At 36.9% G+C, this 16,489-nt stretch overlaps 1 protein-coding gene across 4 annotated transcripts in view; it reads left to right on the top strand.

The window, feature by feature from the left end:
• Positions 1 to 329: 329 nt before the first annotated feature.
• The window catches only part of slc37a1 (solute carrier family 37 member 1), a 30,714-nt gene continuing 14,554 nt past the window's right edge, over positions 330 to 16,489 (top strand). For 3 of the 4 annotated variants that reach the window (XM_015363560.2, XM_015363559.2, XM_006638967.3), the window contains exons 1-6: positions 330 to 403; positions 4,023 to 4,238; positions 6,777 to 6,858; positions 9,018 to 9,120; positions 9,406 to 9,484; positions 15,525 to 15,660. In XM_015363560.2, the coding sequence (XP_015219046.1) occupies positions 4,183 to 4,238; positions 6,777 to 6,858; positions 9,018 to 9,120; positions 9,406 to 9,484; positions 15,525 to 15,660 (456 nt within the window). In that variant the 5' untranslated portion in view covers positions 330 to 403; positions 4,023 to 4,182. The other variant, XM_015363558.2, reaches the window with a different exon arrangement.

Here is a 16,489-nt window from a genome sequence, read left to right as displayed (position 1 = left end):
CATTGTTCTCGTTAATATTTTTGGTATTATATTGCGTTGAACATCAGCTGGAGGAGAATATATTGATAATTTGGAACATTTAAATCTAGTTGTGAACAGTATTTGTGCAGTTTTGAAATAGTGATATCTGGAGTGCGTTGAAGCTCTCTCACGTAGTGCAATTAAAAAAGAAACAACCTTTTAGAAATTCGCCCTTTATGCATTTCTTTTTAAAATATGTTTCCTTGTCGCTTTGCCACACCAAAACAAGTAAAGTAAAGGTATCACGTCAGACCGGTTCCTGGTTTTGACGTCAAGAAGAGCTCGGAGCTCTTCAACAGACTGGCGAATCAGGAAGTACAGCAGTACCTTACTTGACAGTCAGACACATGAAGTGATTCACCTCAGGTTCTTCAGTTAACCGGTAAGTAAAGGCTGTAATGTCTACAGACGTGTCTTGCTGCATTTGGAAAATATTTGCTTCAAGTTATTACAGCAACCATAATCTCTTCGTGGGCTAGAAATGGCTGCAATATATAACTATTCCTTAACAGGTAAGGATGCAATTTGAGAAGTACTTCCGAAATGAAATTATCTTCATTAGGATTTCGTTTTGTTGTTGTTGATATCTCCAACCTTACAGATCTAAGGTGTTTATCTAATGTTTATGCTAACGTTGTGAGGAATAATCCGATCGCTTCCCAACTAAACTTTTAATGTTGTTGTTGTATCTAAACGTTATTCGTATTTGGTAAACTACAGCTGACAAAAATTAAAATTATTGGCAAAGATTTTTTAAAACACCTGATTTACAGTTCTGTGTGTTAATTAAGAACATTTGCTGTTTATAAGGAAGTGCTGTTCAGAAAGGCAGTTTTAAGTATTTTCACAGCCTACATCACCGCACAAACTTTTTACGAAGACACTATCACGTCGTCCTTCAACGGCTATCTTTAAATAGGCAAGACAACAAGGTACAGTACTCTTTTGAAAAAAGAGTGCAATCGTTATTAAGACCCTTAATCTTAGTTTCTGGTCGCCAAGTTTCTGTATAACCTGAATTGCTTTTCCGGCCCTGGCAACACCAACAATGACAGCTCCATTCATATAGGCGTGTGTGAGGCGTGTTTCAAGTTACACTGTTACGGTTGTCATAGATAGTATTGTGCCATAGTCTCCCGTATAAGAAATTGGGAGCAAATGAATGTGTTAGATTCGAACCCACAGCTGCTTCTGTCATACCACATCCTTACGAGGAAAAATCTTTACAGAATTATACAGTAAATGCTATTTCTTAACACCTCTCTGGTTTCCTTCCACAATGAATTAATATCCTGATAGACTCATATAATATTCATTTATAGTTTTATCACGTCTTTATTATATTCTTGCCTTTTTTGTGTAACCCATATTCTCGAAAATGTTCTAGTCGTTATTTAGCTGTTGGACGTCTGCTTTCACAACACAGGTGTAATCTCGATTCATAAAAGGGAGTTCTGTCAGCAGTACAGTTAAAAAAAGAGATCGAAGAGAAAGTGTAATTTCCTTTCCTTTTTATCAGAAATAGCACTCAGTGGATGACCCGTCCCAGAAGTGGTCGCTAAAGAGCGCTATCAGTCCCCCAGGGGCGTATGTATTCGCAAGAGTCTCATGCGCAGATACATACACCAGACAAACCTCCGTAAATTTAACAATGTAAATCCAGTATTATGAGAACAGTTACTATTTTGTTTTTAGCTGAATTGCTACTTCATCGACTATTTGGTCCCACCTCGTTTCTCTTTGCCCTGCCAGTACCTAGAACGTCCCAACAAAATGTTTCGGACAGTTTCAAACTAGGAGTTACATGTTGAGTAAAGTAGTGGCAAGAGGGAGCAGTGTTTTCCACGACAGTTCATGTTTAATATACAGTATTAATGCAACTGTGGCACGTTAACCAGTGAACAGCGTTTAGCAAATAAAAGCAGTGTCACTTTTATCTGTACTTGTAATTCAAGACTGAGTATTCCCCAGGCTTATTCCATGTGGTATCTGGTCCTGGCCCTGCGCTCATATTGAATACAGTTCACACAACTGAACGTTAATGTAGTCAGCATGCATTATTTTTTAGTAATGTTCGATTAGTTAATGATGAATATGCAACTGTCCATGTAATATGGGAGTTAATTGTTGTTCATGTTGAACTAGTGTCAGTATTTTCCTTACTGGATTGCTTTATAATGCAAACTAATTATAATAATGAATCAACTCCATGATTTAATCAGAAATGGCATAGTGAAATGTGCAATAGTTAGCATCCCTTCCATACAGTGATGGGGCCCTGGGTTCAGTTCTTTGGGTGGTATCTGCATATTGTATGTTCTCCCTATGTTCATCTAGGTTTCCTCTGGGTGCTACAGTTTCCTCCCGTTAATTGACATCTGGGGTAACTAGTCCCGGTGTGACTTTGTGTCTGTGTGTGCCCTGAGATGGGTCATCCAGGGTGTATTATGCTATGTGCCTGTTGCTTGCCAGGATAAGCTCTGGCTTCCCCATGACCCTGCATTGAATAAAGCTTTTAAGAAATGGATGGATGATTTAATAACTAACAGTGGTGGGTGGGCATTGAAATAGTGCAAAGTTGTACATTTGTATATCTTAATGCATGTTTGCAGGCAGAGAAGAGAGACTAGCAGACTAGGAATCAAAGTATAAAACAGACATTTCAGAGTGCTGTAATTGGAGAAAAAACATAAAATCCAACATACAGACTCCATAGACACTGGTTCTGAAGGTCAGAGCCAGGAACATGGAGCTCTGGAACAGCAGTGTTAATTACCTCTCCACCATGTCCCCTCTTTTCATTCTGCCTCAGTAGAAACCAGAAATTCACTAATCCCGGCTTCGTACATTTAACTGTTACACCTATAATACAGAAAGACTAACTGCATATAATATTCCTAATGTATTTAATTAAACATTGTGGCAAATTGTAAGCAATACAAAATAGAGCAAAAAATGTAAAGTACTTTACAGTTAGTTGCTTGTTAGAAAAGGGAAACATCTTTTTATCCTTATTTTTTTTGTTTCTTCATATGTCCTATGTGACTTTACAAGATGCCCATGGATGGACAGTACAAAGCTTCTTTCTAGCAGTGTGTGGTCCATTCAGTTATATATATATAACATTACTTTATTAACCCTTTACAATTTCTTGCATAAGGAATTATCTTTTCGCATACCCCAGCTTGCTCTCCATGAGACACACAGATAGGGAGAGAGCCTGGGGTCAGAGCGCAGGGTCTGCCATTGTACGGCGCCCCTGGAGCAGTTGGGGTTAAGGGCCTTGCTCAGGAGCCCAACAGAGTAGGATTCCTCTGCCGGCTGCAGGATTTGAACCAGCAACCTTCTAGTCACAGGCACAGATCCTTAGCCACAGAGCCACTGCTCCATGGTGTTACATGTTCTTTTCATACATCCCAGTGAATGAACCACCTGTGGTTCCTATAAATCCCAGTCAAAAAGTCATTTTTTTTGCTGAGATTTGCAATAGCAAAATACATATATGCATTTTTAAACAAAATTAAATCCCCAAGTATTTTTCCCAAGTATTCCCCAAGTATTGTGTGTTTTTTACATCTTGGCCTACAGGTTCAAAAACTGCAGCCGCACACAGGTGAGAATGATGAAGCCAAGGCAAACACCTCTGACCCAGCGATCTTCGAACCACTCATCTTTTAACACATCACACCCTCTTAGCAGAACAGCAGTGCCAATTGGAGGAGAGTCGTGTCTCTCCCTCACAGCATGAATGCCTGCAAGCTCCTGGGAAACTGCAGGGTATGCTGTGTTGGTGAGAAAGATCTGGCTAACTAATTCTACTCTACTCTCAGATCAGCCAGTTGTGCACAATTGCTTGAGGGAATCCCAGTAACAGCTGAATAATGAGATGACCCAGGCTCTTTCCTATGATCATTTGAGACACTCAGTAATCCCCAAGAATATATATTTTTAAAATCTGAAATCTGTTCTTGAAATTAAATGCTCTTTTGTTTATCTTCCAGTGTACAAATGAATATATTTCCCTGAAGAATACTTTTGGAATCACTGCCTTTTGATGCCATGTAGCCGTGCCATAATTCTTCAGAATTTCATCTCTTGGCAAAAGTGAATCCTTCTTCCCCAGCTTTCTAGTCCAAGTGCTTGAGAGTTGACAGAAAGTAAATGGCTCCCATTCCTCCAGGAATTCGACTCCTGTTTTCATTTACAAGAGATCAATGGTGAGTGTCTGAGTACATTCCTACGGTGCATGATTAGTCATTTACTACTAAAACATAATTGAATTTACTAAAGCAGGTATAATGGGTTTGATGTGCACTGTGTTTCAAATTTTGAAGCCCATTGTACAATTTAGAGGGAAATATAACCTTGACTTCCTGGCTACTGAACATTTAAATCCACGCTCACTCTTCTCCAAGTCAGTTGTTTTTATGCTGTGGTTGATAGTTGTTATTGTAAAAATTTCAAGAATGACAAATAGCCACTATCATTTTTTTAACATACTGTACATTTGTAAAATAAATGAAAAGCAGGATACAACTGTACCATTTTAATCTTTTTGCAAACATCAAGGTGGATACAGGTAGGGTCAAGTCAAAAATAGACTGTCACTGCATTGCATTTTATTACTAGAAAATGTTTAAATTTGATGAAGAGAGGAACTGATGTAGGAGGTTTCTTAATTTCTCACATAGAGTTTTGATACCATGGTTCATCTGTGAATGTCTTACTGTAAAAAACAAGTGTTTTCAGATTTGCAGATATGAGCAAAGGGTCATATGCTCATGACCCTTGGAGCAAACAGGATCAGAGTATTTGAAGGTCCAAAAGACAATCTCTCAAAGCACTGTCACATAATCTAGTCATAATGCCACAGATCCTGGAATCAAAATTGCTGCCACCTCTATGTATGATAGCACCGCTGCTATTAATTTCAAATGCTGTAATTACTAAATAATCACTGTAGACAGCCTACATGTTGTGATGAACTTAGATTTTGATACACTCCCTAAATCTTAACTTCTGTTTACAAAACACAAATGTTTTGTTTTTCGCTATCTTTTCCATGGGCTGTGAAGAGCATGTCATTTTACTTATGAAAATCACTTTTGATATACATGGCAATGTAATACCAACATCTAATTTAAAAAATGCTTACTTATGCTGCCACATAGGAGACCCAGATATCTCACTTTTAATTAAAGTTCCCATTTATATATTGAAGCAAAAAAGTTAAAATTCCAAACACCTATTTGTAGACATTAAATACAGTGAATAGTTTTCCTAAAACATCTGTGTGATGCTCTATGTTACATGTTGCCAAGCTGTACGTGTGCAGAATTTTAGAGAGTGTAGTCTTGAGAGACAGAATAAGCCAATATGAAAACCCTGCAAATCCTAACATTTTTGACGTGAGTTTGAGTGAAGAAATAAGTCGGTCTTCCATTTCCTCAGATGCTTTCTTACTATATCAGTGGGAGATATGTCTCCTCCTTGTTCTTGTTTTTATTATATTCTTGTGCACATGTAAGGGTTAGTGAAATGATAAGGTTTTCTGTTGCTACTCTGTTTACACTACTCAGCCCCATGGTTTCTGGAGAAGGGTTCTGTATGTCTGCTAAATTATTTTCAACCCTGCAGCTCACATGCTAAATCAAACCTAATTACTACTTATGAAGATGCAAAATAGCTGGTTGGTCGTCAACATCTATAAAGTTTCAATTTCCTGTAGAAAATTATAGACGAACACTAGTGACATCTTCCTTTTCCACCTCTTCCATAAAGCATCCTTTTTAGGATAATTGCAGTGTGCTCTATAGGGCAATTTCTAAAACCTTTTCAGTGTGGGACAGCAGAAATCTCAAGCAGACAGCTAAAGGCTAAGACAATGCTAATACATGAAAATATCTTGTATAATAGGACTATACACTCATACACATCAAAAGATGACTGTTACACATAAAACTAAAAATATTAAGAAAACATTATTATGTTGTAATAGTGTTATATTAGCTTGTCCATCCATTTTTAAACCATTTCATCCAATTCAGGGCCATAGGGGAGCCAGAGCCTATCCTGGCAAGTAGTGGCTGCAAGACAGGATACACCTTGAAGGGGACGCAAGTCCAGCACAGGACACACACAGATACTAACACACATACAGTACTTACACCAGGGCCCAGTTGGCCAGAAGCTACCAGTACATCTTTGGACTGTGGGAGGAAACCAGAGAACCTGGAGGAAACCCATGCGAACATGGGAAGAACATACAAACTCCATACAGAAAGCACCCTAGGAATTAAATGCTGCAAGGCAGCAATGCTAACCACTGTGCCCTGGCCGTGGTGCCCTGTTATGCTAAAAATAAGTCAGAACAGGAATATTCTAAAGATATAAAATCATAAAGATTTGTTTGAAACCCTGAAAACTTCTAAAGTCAATTTATGTAAGAAGGTTTTCATAGTTATTCCAAATACAAGGTGAACATTTAATAGAAATTCCTTTTCCATAACCCTTGAGAGGATTTAAAAAAAACTTTTTTTCCAGACTTTTTATTTCAACACTAGCTCTAGGTGTCAAGGAAGGAGCACAGCCAGAATGATTCATTACTACACACAGCTTTAACTCAGTTATCCCCCCCAGCTCTGTACAGTGTGTTTGCTCCTTGGCTGTGCATCTGTGGCTTTATTTGCAGATTATGTAACCCAAGTGAGGGAGGAGAGATTGGTTAAGGGTTCAGTGTCTCTGTTTGTTTCCAGGTACAAGGCCTTCACGTTTGTCCTGACTTTCCTGCTGTATACCAGCTATCACCTCTCCAGGAAACCCATTAGCATTGTCAAGGTCAGTTGCAATATGCAAACATCTGCAAACATGTTGTGGACAGTTCAGCAATTTTTTTCTTGATTAGTGGGGCATAGTGGTTCCTTTCTGTGTTTTTTTTATGTTCTGTGTTTTTTATGTTGACATTTAGATTAAATCACTTTGTTGCCTTTGGCCAATCACTTTACTAATGAGGTGATTTAATGCTTATGCAAACAGGTCACTTGCAAACAGGTCATCAATCAATCAATCAATCAATCAATCAATCAATCAATCAATCAATCAATCAAATTGTGCCAAAATATTTAATAAATATCCAAAATCTTTAAACATTATTTCAGTAAAAAATATACTTTAAAAGAATGCTAAGTTATTTTAAAATGCTCTGTAAATGGTTTTGAATAAAATGCAGGGGTACATTACAGGGCAGAAAAATGTGTTCACAGTATAAATTCATGACTGTCATGCTGCTGTTCATTGTGTGTTCTGAAAGAAGTGCACAAGTGAACACAAACTTATGGTGACCATCCATCTGGGCAGTAGTTACACAGCACTTACACAGGATATGTGCTTTTGTTATTCCTATTTACAATGATTAAATATTATTATAACTAGCTTAGTGTTTGTGCAGCAGAGGGTTGCAGTGTCTGTGGGATTTTGTTTCACTTCTGTTCCGAATAAAATAATCTTGAGTATTAGTGCTCAAATCAAATTTAATATCATATTAAAATTTCGTATCATATTTCTTCACTTATGATTTAAGGACTCTTACATCCTAGAATCAGCCTAGAAAATCATTCTAGAAAGTCTAGAAAATCATTCATACTGAACTCAATCATTTAATTAATAATTTATTGATCCCTCAACCCTTAGTCATTTTCAGCACTCTTTAAGTAGCTCTTTAATAGATATATTAAGCACAACTTTCGCCTTGGTTTAAAATCGTGGCTTTTATTGAATATGTCTTATTGTTGACCAATTAATGATTAGCAGGCACAGCTGGGAATGACACTATCAAACACTCTTAAAATAAGTGTGGTAACTGGTGGCTAGTCTTCCAGCCCAGGAAAAGGAGCTCTATGGAGGTGTTTATTTACATAATTACTTACAGAAAACTAAATGAAACAAATGAAAAGCCTGATTCTGTATTTGAAGCACCGACTAGACTCTTTAAGGTCCCTTTCTATTCAGCAGTCTCCTCTTTAAACAGCTAGTTTGCTTACAACTCATAAAAAAACAAAGCAAATCCATTTTCTCATTCACATTTCTAGTAACCAGCACACAGCCTTTTAACAGCCGCTTTTCTTCATCAGCTCACCCAGCAGACCGGGGCATTTTCAGCACTACCAGCCTCGTCCTCATTCTGCTGTCCTGGGCTCTCTATAACTCTATAGAGTACCACAAATCCCTTCCTTCTTTATGTTCACCTTTGCCACTTGGTCTTGAATGAGAACAAGTCAAGTATAAGGTTTAGGCTTAAATAGAGAAGATCACACAGGAACCTGAAACAAGTATTCAAAATCTTTGATGTGCAGTATTTCCTGACTACTGAAGGTTTAGGGGTAGTAATCCTCCTTGTTTCTAATGCATCTCTGTCCCTTATAGTGTCACAATATCCATTGAGCATCTGCGTTTCAGTTAGTGAATATGGTCAGTGGGATATGAAAACAACAAAGCTTTTTTATTTTATTTTGGATGACCTTATTTTGGATGTATTCCTTGAGTAACACCAACACGCTATTGCAATACTGGTTGATGTACCTTTTGAATTAAAGGGGAACTGCAATGCTATTTTCATGTTTCAGGATTAGAAAGAATCAGCATTGATGAGTGCCTTTCAAACTACTTCAAACAAAATAAAAGTGTAATGTACGCAGGAACTTGTAAAAATCTCACACTACACAAAAAAGAGAAAATTTCCGAGTAGGCGCAACGCCATGTTCAGCGATTCATGGGAACTAGAATGCGAGTTTGAGACATAATGGTGACTTATAATACTTTTACAAAGTTCATGATTTTGTGCTTAATTCAAAATTTGTTATTTTTTTCTAGAACATTAATGAGTTTATTTTGTTACGGCGATTTAATAACCAGTCTGAGAAATTGGGACTGCAGTTCCCCTTTAAGATGTATCAAAGGATTCCCTCTGATGTGTCCTCATGTGTATGGTGAATCTCCAGGGGGAGTTGCACAAGAACTGTCGCCCCTCCACGGAAGAGGATGTGCCCCTTGTCCAGAAGGCCTCTCTCCAAAACAGTGTATCTTGTGGCTGGAAGCCCTTCGGTAAGAGAAGAGACATTGTTTATGACTGCAGGGCACAACCCCCTGCCTCTGAGGACTACAGTGCCTCCTGATTCTCGTCTGACCTCTCAACTTCATGCTTATCTGGTTAATAATTTGTTATGAAGTGAACCAGTTATACCTGTTGTCCAGGTGTAGCAGGACTGTGGTCTTCCTGAGCTGGAGTTATGCCCCCTGTATTTTAAGGGCCGAAATTAAATGAAACCATGTTACACCCACCTTCTCCTTGACTTGGGTAATATGTTGTCCCTGTTTGTTTTTTTTCAGACAACTCCAACTATAATGAGTTACTGGGAGCAATGGATTATTCTTTTCTCTGTGCCTATGCTGTTGCAATGTACTTCAGGTAAATGATTAAAGAAATAATTTATAACATTCCGGATATGATGAAAATAATGCAGAAGAGCTGAGTCACAGCTAAATAAACACTGGTATTTAGTCCGTAATGGAATGTGTTTTATTGCTATTACTGTACATTCATTATTTTTCAATACTAATTACCTAAATAAACATGTTACATACTTAAGACTTCAAGGGATCTTAAGAAGTACTTAAGAAGTATCAAAGAGGTAACTTTATAAGCATTCCATTTAAGAAATAAATTCACCTTTGTCTTTATGTCTTTGTTAATTAAGCATTACAACATTCTCAAATAGTGCTGTTTTTTGCCCCCTTCTGCCAGATCTTCCAGAAGGGACCAGAAAAAGCCAAATATAAATCAGCAGTGCTTTCTGTTGGCCAGTGTCTTTTTGTTTCTAATCCAAACAAAATCTACCATCACTGACAGCAGTGAGTGGAAAGATAAGAGTTTTGATTCACTCCTGACCTTGAAGGAGATGAGAAACTGAATGACAAACATTGCTTTGAATAAGTTAACGGCTGCAAGCCCATCATGTTCTTGAACCAGAGTATTCCCTTTAAACACTTTTTGTATTTTTTAACCTTTTTATTAATTTATTATTTAGATTAGATTGACTATTTAATGTGCCATATTTATGACTATTAAAATTTTAATAGCACAACAGTTAATAAGTGGCAAACCTTCTTGAAACTTGCAAAGCAGTTTGTAAAGACAAGATTGCAACATCCACAAAAATAATTTTAAGGCCTGAATACACAGAGCTGCCAGATGTTCTGTTCTGGGTTGATATCCGTAAAATTTCTGTAGTCAGTGTTCATGAATTGTTGGTCAGGTCCCATCCATGTGGTGTGATCTGCATGTCTTGTAGGATTTCTAGTTCTCTTTACCTTTTTGGATTTCTAAAAAACAGCAGCCAATTGATGAAAACTCTTGTTTCCCAGCCTGTGGCCAGAAAACAGACCTCTGTTAGAGCAGCTGGATCTGCTGGCTGCTTTTTCTTTCTTATCTCTCAAAATCCAGACATTAATAGGCACTAAGATCTTCCTGTGCTATTTTTTCTACTGGCTTTTTTTTACTGTAACAGTGCTGCCAGGAAGTGTTCTTGGGAAGACCCCAGTGCCTGAGTAGCCAGTGTTGACTGACTAGTTAATTAGTTAATTTCCTTATTGTTTGGTATTCTTATGTTCTCCTCTCCTCCTATTTTCCCTTCGTTAAGTAGTAGCATTATTAAAAATATAGCCTTATGGAAAAATAATGTTTTTAAGTACAACTACAAACTCCAGTATAACAGCAAAATAGTTATAATTAGCGAATTAATTTTCTAAAATAATTACCCCTTAACAGAAAGCTATACAAATAAAGAATTTGTATTGCTGTGCCTAAGAATTATGCTGGAATTTAGGTTAAGGAGTTAAGAAAAAGTAATTTCTCCACTACCAAAATGCACTTATTGCCTTCATTTGCCACCTTTAGATGACTTCCATTGCACTTTGATGTATGTCACAGATGTCATAAAGCAGTCTGGTTCATTATAGGTCAGTTGATTATACAGGTTTGTTCACTGGTAAGTATTGTTTGTGGTGCTAGCAATAACTCCAGTGTAAGTCACCCTAAGGTGTGACCACCCTTGTGAAGTTAATGATTGATGAGTCTGTCTGCAGGCAGTCAATTCTGGATATCCAGGATTAACTGGTGACTGGGGTGGGAGAATTAGCTGTTAGGGAATCAAAGATCTATGTTTTTGTTGGGAACCTTTTGAAAGTAATTTACTTTAATAAAAGTGTTAAAAATAAATAATATTTGTTTTATAATAATCCATCCATAATCAGATAGATGGTCATTCCTGGTAATAGTCACAGCAGCCCAGTGCCAAAATTATTGAAGCAGAAGGCACAAGATGGGACTGCAGCTGCAAGAGACAGCTGCATAGCACAGGGCACACACAAACAGGCAAAGAAGCCTGCTGTACAGAATTGAACCCAGGTCTCAAGAACTGTGAGGCGGCAATGCTAAACTGCCATGCTATTAATAATAACAACAAGAAAGTGAATAGATCAGTAAAAAACACATTAACTACATGGGTAGGTCATGGCATAAAATATTGTTTTTCAGTGAGATTTGAATGTACTGTAGCAACTGAAATCCAGGCATTGCGTCATATTGGTGCAATGTACTCGAAACACCTACCAGCTCTGTTTCTGAAAGAATAGTACAGATGAGAGAAGTTCAACTTCAATTATTAGAGCCTTGCAGGGGCTGAAAAACAGTAGAGATCTTTTCATTCAACTTTGACAAACAGCATCTTTGATTTACTTGCTCATTGTTTGCATATAGTATTTTATTCAACATATGCTGCCTTGTGTAGGTTAAATTAGATATTTAATTAAATTCCTACAGCCACTGCATGCAGAGACAAATTATTATTACAAATTATATTACGATTTACAGAAATAAACAACCAGCCCTCTTCACTATCAGTATTAATATCTGATCGTCTAAAGTCCTTATTCCTAGCAGTGTGCACTTCTGAAAACAGCGCACTGACCTCAAATACATTAAAACCTCCTTTTATAATTGACAAATCTTTTTGTTTTTTTACTTTTGAAAGATATCTTAAAGATTAAACAGAGGATAATTCAAATCCCACTTAAAGTAGCCTTTGTCCCAACCTACAACTGAGGTAATTTAGTCTTACCAAATAATTAGCTCAATTAAGATCAGGGGTAGAGTGGAATTGTTCAGCACTCATATACAGGTAGATAATACCCTGGCCTCCTGCGTTTGGAGTGACCTGTGTTAGGAATGTTAGGTATGGTAAGACAGCCAAGCCCATTTGGTTGTTGATAGATTAAAAGCAAATCCTGGATTGTATGGTGAGCCAATGCAGAATCACGAGAGATGATATGCGTCATAGTCAAATCTCTTACAGTTGCAAGTTGTGCAAGAGCTAGATTAGACACAACATTAACACCCATAAAATAATGCTACAATAATCAGTAAAAGTTCAGTGAATTATTTGATCATTCTGAACTCAACTCACTTTTCATCAAATATAGTTCCATTTTTTGTTAAATCCCTGTGCCTTATTAACTTATTTACTTTATCCCACCATTTATAACAATTATTTTTCAGACCCATTTTAGTTTTCTTTATTTTTCCCTGAAAAGACATCAAACTTTTGCACTTCTTGCACCCCCTGAAAGAGACCATCGGACTTCTGTCTAAAGTCTGTAGAAATGTTTAAAAAATAATATGACATAAAATGGCTTTTCACTTCTCAAAGAAAGGATGTACAGTACTCTGTTGAGGAGAACAAACAAAAGAGGCTTTCAGTTCCATAACCTCGTAAGACCCCAAGTGGTAGTGCTATTGTAGGACAGGAAAATGAAACATGATTTGAAAAATAATAATGTCAGAGGGAAAAAAATGTATGTTTGGAATTCTGTTTTTTTATATTTAATTTTACTATAATGAATGGTTTTAAAGTAATGTCTTCTTCCTGATTAAGAGACAGGTAATGAATGCCTTCAGGACTTTCAGAGTTTACTAAGATCATAAAACATCCAAATGTTGTATTTGTGAGTGTGAACATACACCTGGTAAATATGGAATTTAATACTTGTCAGCAGATCTCTTGCTCGGCTAGTTAGAAAATAAATTCACTGAGGTGTAAAATGGTAGGAGAGAGGAATGAAATGTGAGTCAAACAGGTTTGGGTACATGCAGGCTGCCTCATTCATCATTTTTGTTTCTGAGTTACACATAAGGGCAGCTTAGTGAAAGCATTAGGGCATTAGCACCTAACCCTATTTTGTCATTTTTGCATTTTTGTGATTTTTATTAATGAACGTGATTCAGCTCAAAATATGTTTAGAAGAGAAAATAAATATGTTAATTAAGAGCTTAGTCATGACACTTTGAAATTGCACTTAATATTTGTTATATACAACACCTCCTACACCCACTCCTTCTATTCAAAGCAACAAAAAATAAATAAATAGATAATTTATATCCATGAAACATGGCATTATTGCATAAGTGTTCTAACACTACAGAAATCTAAAATAAAATTACCTGACTTCTTCTTACATATACAGTAGTTACTGGAATGGCCTTTGTCTGTGTGCAATAATACTGTTCCTTATGATTTCAAAACAACTCAGGCATAAAGTTTTATAATGGTACAGATCAGGAGGAGGATATAAAAACATTTCAAAGACCCTCCATGTCTGTTTGAGCATGGTAAAATTGATCAGTGAGAAGTAGAAGGCACCCAGACACTGGGTATAGATCAGTCTGTCCCTTCAAACAGCAGATAAGTAAGGAAAGGTCTTAGCTACTGTATACAACAGTAGTACAATAGTGAATTTTAAAGAATTAGAGTTCAGTCCTTTTGATTAATCATGGGGATGTACAGTATGAAAACAGCTGTGAGTAAGTGATCCTCAAGCAACTTGAGAGAACCTAAGCACACCTACCAAGAAGAATGGGCAAAATTGTACCAAGGCAGTATGTAGCCAAAGACTTGCAGCTGTATTTGCTACAAAGGTATTTCCACCACAAACTGAGTTATGGAATCAACATATTTTCTGCAACCTATTTTAACTTTATTCTTTAATTTGAGCATTCATGTTTTTAATAAAACACTAGGTTTATAAAAGGTGTATGCTTCTTTTTTAATTTCACAAAATGCAACACCTACTGTAGGAAGAGTCTGAATACCTTTGTAAAGCACTGTAAATGCCCAAAACAGAAACCTCCCACTACATTTACAGATTCGTACAGTCAGGGGTTTGACCAATGATGATGAATATATTATTAATTGCTACTTTATTGTTCAAAGCAAAGAAGCATCCAGTTTTCTTTTTTATATTTTAAAATATTGCTCACAAAATAATTGATTTGTCCTCTTCAGGTTTTCATTCTAGCTCAGCTCTTAATAACTTGATTGACCATTTAATTGGGATATACTGTAATAAGGCCTTGAGCAGCATGGTTAGCTACTGTTAGCTACCTGTGTGGAGTTTTATGTTCTCTTTGCATTCTTTTGGGTTTCTTCCCACAGTTCGAAGATTAATGCTGGCAGATTTATTGGCTTCTGTAAAAAATGGCACTGATGTGAGTGTGTGTTTGTGTCTGTGTGTGCCCTGCAATGGACTGGAATCCTGCCCAGTCTCGCTGATGTTACTTGCCTTTTATAGGCTCCAGCTCCCTCTTTGACCCTGTACTTGATAAAACAGTTCCAAAAATGGATGGATAGATAATAAGAACTTTTTTAAAACTGGCAACTGCCTTTAACAAATTGGATAGTGTTAAAAATAAGCAGTTACACAGTGTAATAACTCCTATGATTAACACAAAGTCAATCAAGAAACAGGAATTTAAGTATTTATTTGGGAATGCTTTTATGCAGTTTAATTCACACATTGTGACCTATAAAAAGTTGTATACAGGCAAACAGACATCACAATATACTGTACATATAGCAGGGTATTACTGAAACTAAGAAGGGAATTCTGAAAACCTTTAAAACCAGAAATCTTAAAAATATTTAAACTTGGACAGCTTAAGCAATTAGGAGTCCAGCTAGGAAAAAATGGAAGACGTAATGGGTCCTGAGGAGCAGGGCTGCCAAGGCAGGTAGATTCCACTTGTCCAGTTTGTCTTTGGTTAATATAGAACAGGGCTAAACAACTTTCTGCCCTTCCTATTTACCCCATCACAGAATTTACTTATCTAATCATGTGTCTAAAACTCAGTTCTCAAAGGGCCTAGTGTAGTTTTTGATCCACCTAAGCTCTCAGTTACAGAGTTGGTCTAATTATTTCATGAATATATTTGCAAGGTGTTTTGACATAGCAATTTAGCATATGATCAACACAAGAAAACAAAAAACAGTTGTAAGAACATGTTGTGTAATACAGTTTTTTCAGAATCCAACTGCGTTTTCCTTAATGAATGATATTATTTCACACCTTTCTGTCATTTGCGATTCATTTGGATTTTCATTCCTTTTATTCGGCAGTGGGATAATCGGAGAACGGCTGCCCATCAGGTTTTACCTTACATTTGGAATGCTGGCCAGTGGTTTCTTCACCAGTCTTTTTGGCCTGGGGTATTTTCTCAATGTCCACAGCCTGTGGTTTTACATCATGGTTCAGGTAAGCCCTGAATATGGATTTCTAGAAAAAAGAAATTTAACTTTTCAGTTTTCTTCTTTTGCAGGTAAGCAAAGTCTGTGTACAATTGTTTATCAAAGTGTCAGTTAGTGTTGTGAAAATGTGTTCTTGCTCTTGTTGTCTGTTTGACATTCTGCTCACAAGTTAAAATGTGTAGTTGGCCAGCCACTGACCACTGGCCACTTCTTTTTGGCCATGCAAGAGTTATGGGGTCTGAAACATTACCCAACCATGTTGTTCAAGCTGATACACTGACTTCCTTCAAGAAACAGCTTATTGAAATCTTTGTAACAGTCACCTACAAGCAATCAAGCAAGCCAAATGGCCAATTTGTCAATTAGGTAATCACTCACTTAAATTAATTAATCTTACAGACCAGATACAGACTCCTGAAAAATGCATTTGTATTTCTTGAAAAGGAGAAATAAAATACAATGACCAACTACAGTAAAGGAGAAAACAGAAAGAGCTGCACCCAAAGTTTCTCCTTATTGAACTACTTAATGAAGAAAAAACATTTTGAACCTTTCTTACGAACAAAACAAGATTGAACATTTAGAAAAAATGGACTCCAGAAATCTAAGGTTTTCATACAAGAAACATATAGGAAAGATATTTCAAGCTATTGTCCAGTGAGGTATCCTTTCTCAGAGTCTCTAGTAAAGAGTCTGCCCTCAGGAGGTACAACAGTTACAAGTGAAGTCTTCTTCAACTTCTGGCCTGAAGGCCACAGAAAGACATCTGAAAGACAATGCTCACAGAGCTCAGCTCTTTATGATGGGAAAAGCTGGGATGTGAAAGTTATCAATTT

The sequence above is a fragment of the Lepisosteus oculatus genome, chromosome 15, assembly GCF_040954835.1.
Source record: "Lepisosteus oculatus isolate fLepOcu1 chromosome 15, fLepOcu1.hap2, whole genome shotgun sequence".
NCBI classification, from domain to species: Eukaryota; Metazoa; Chordata; class Actinopteri; order Semionotiformes; family Lepisosteidae; genus Lepisosteus; species Lepisosteus oculatus.
This window is presented reverse-complemented; position numbering and strand designations above follow the sequence as displayed.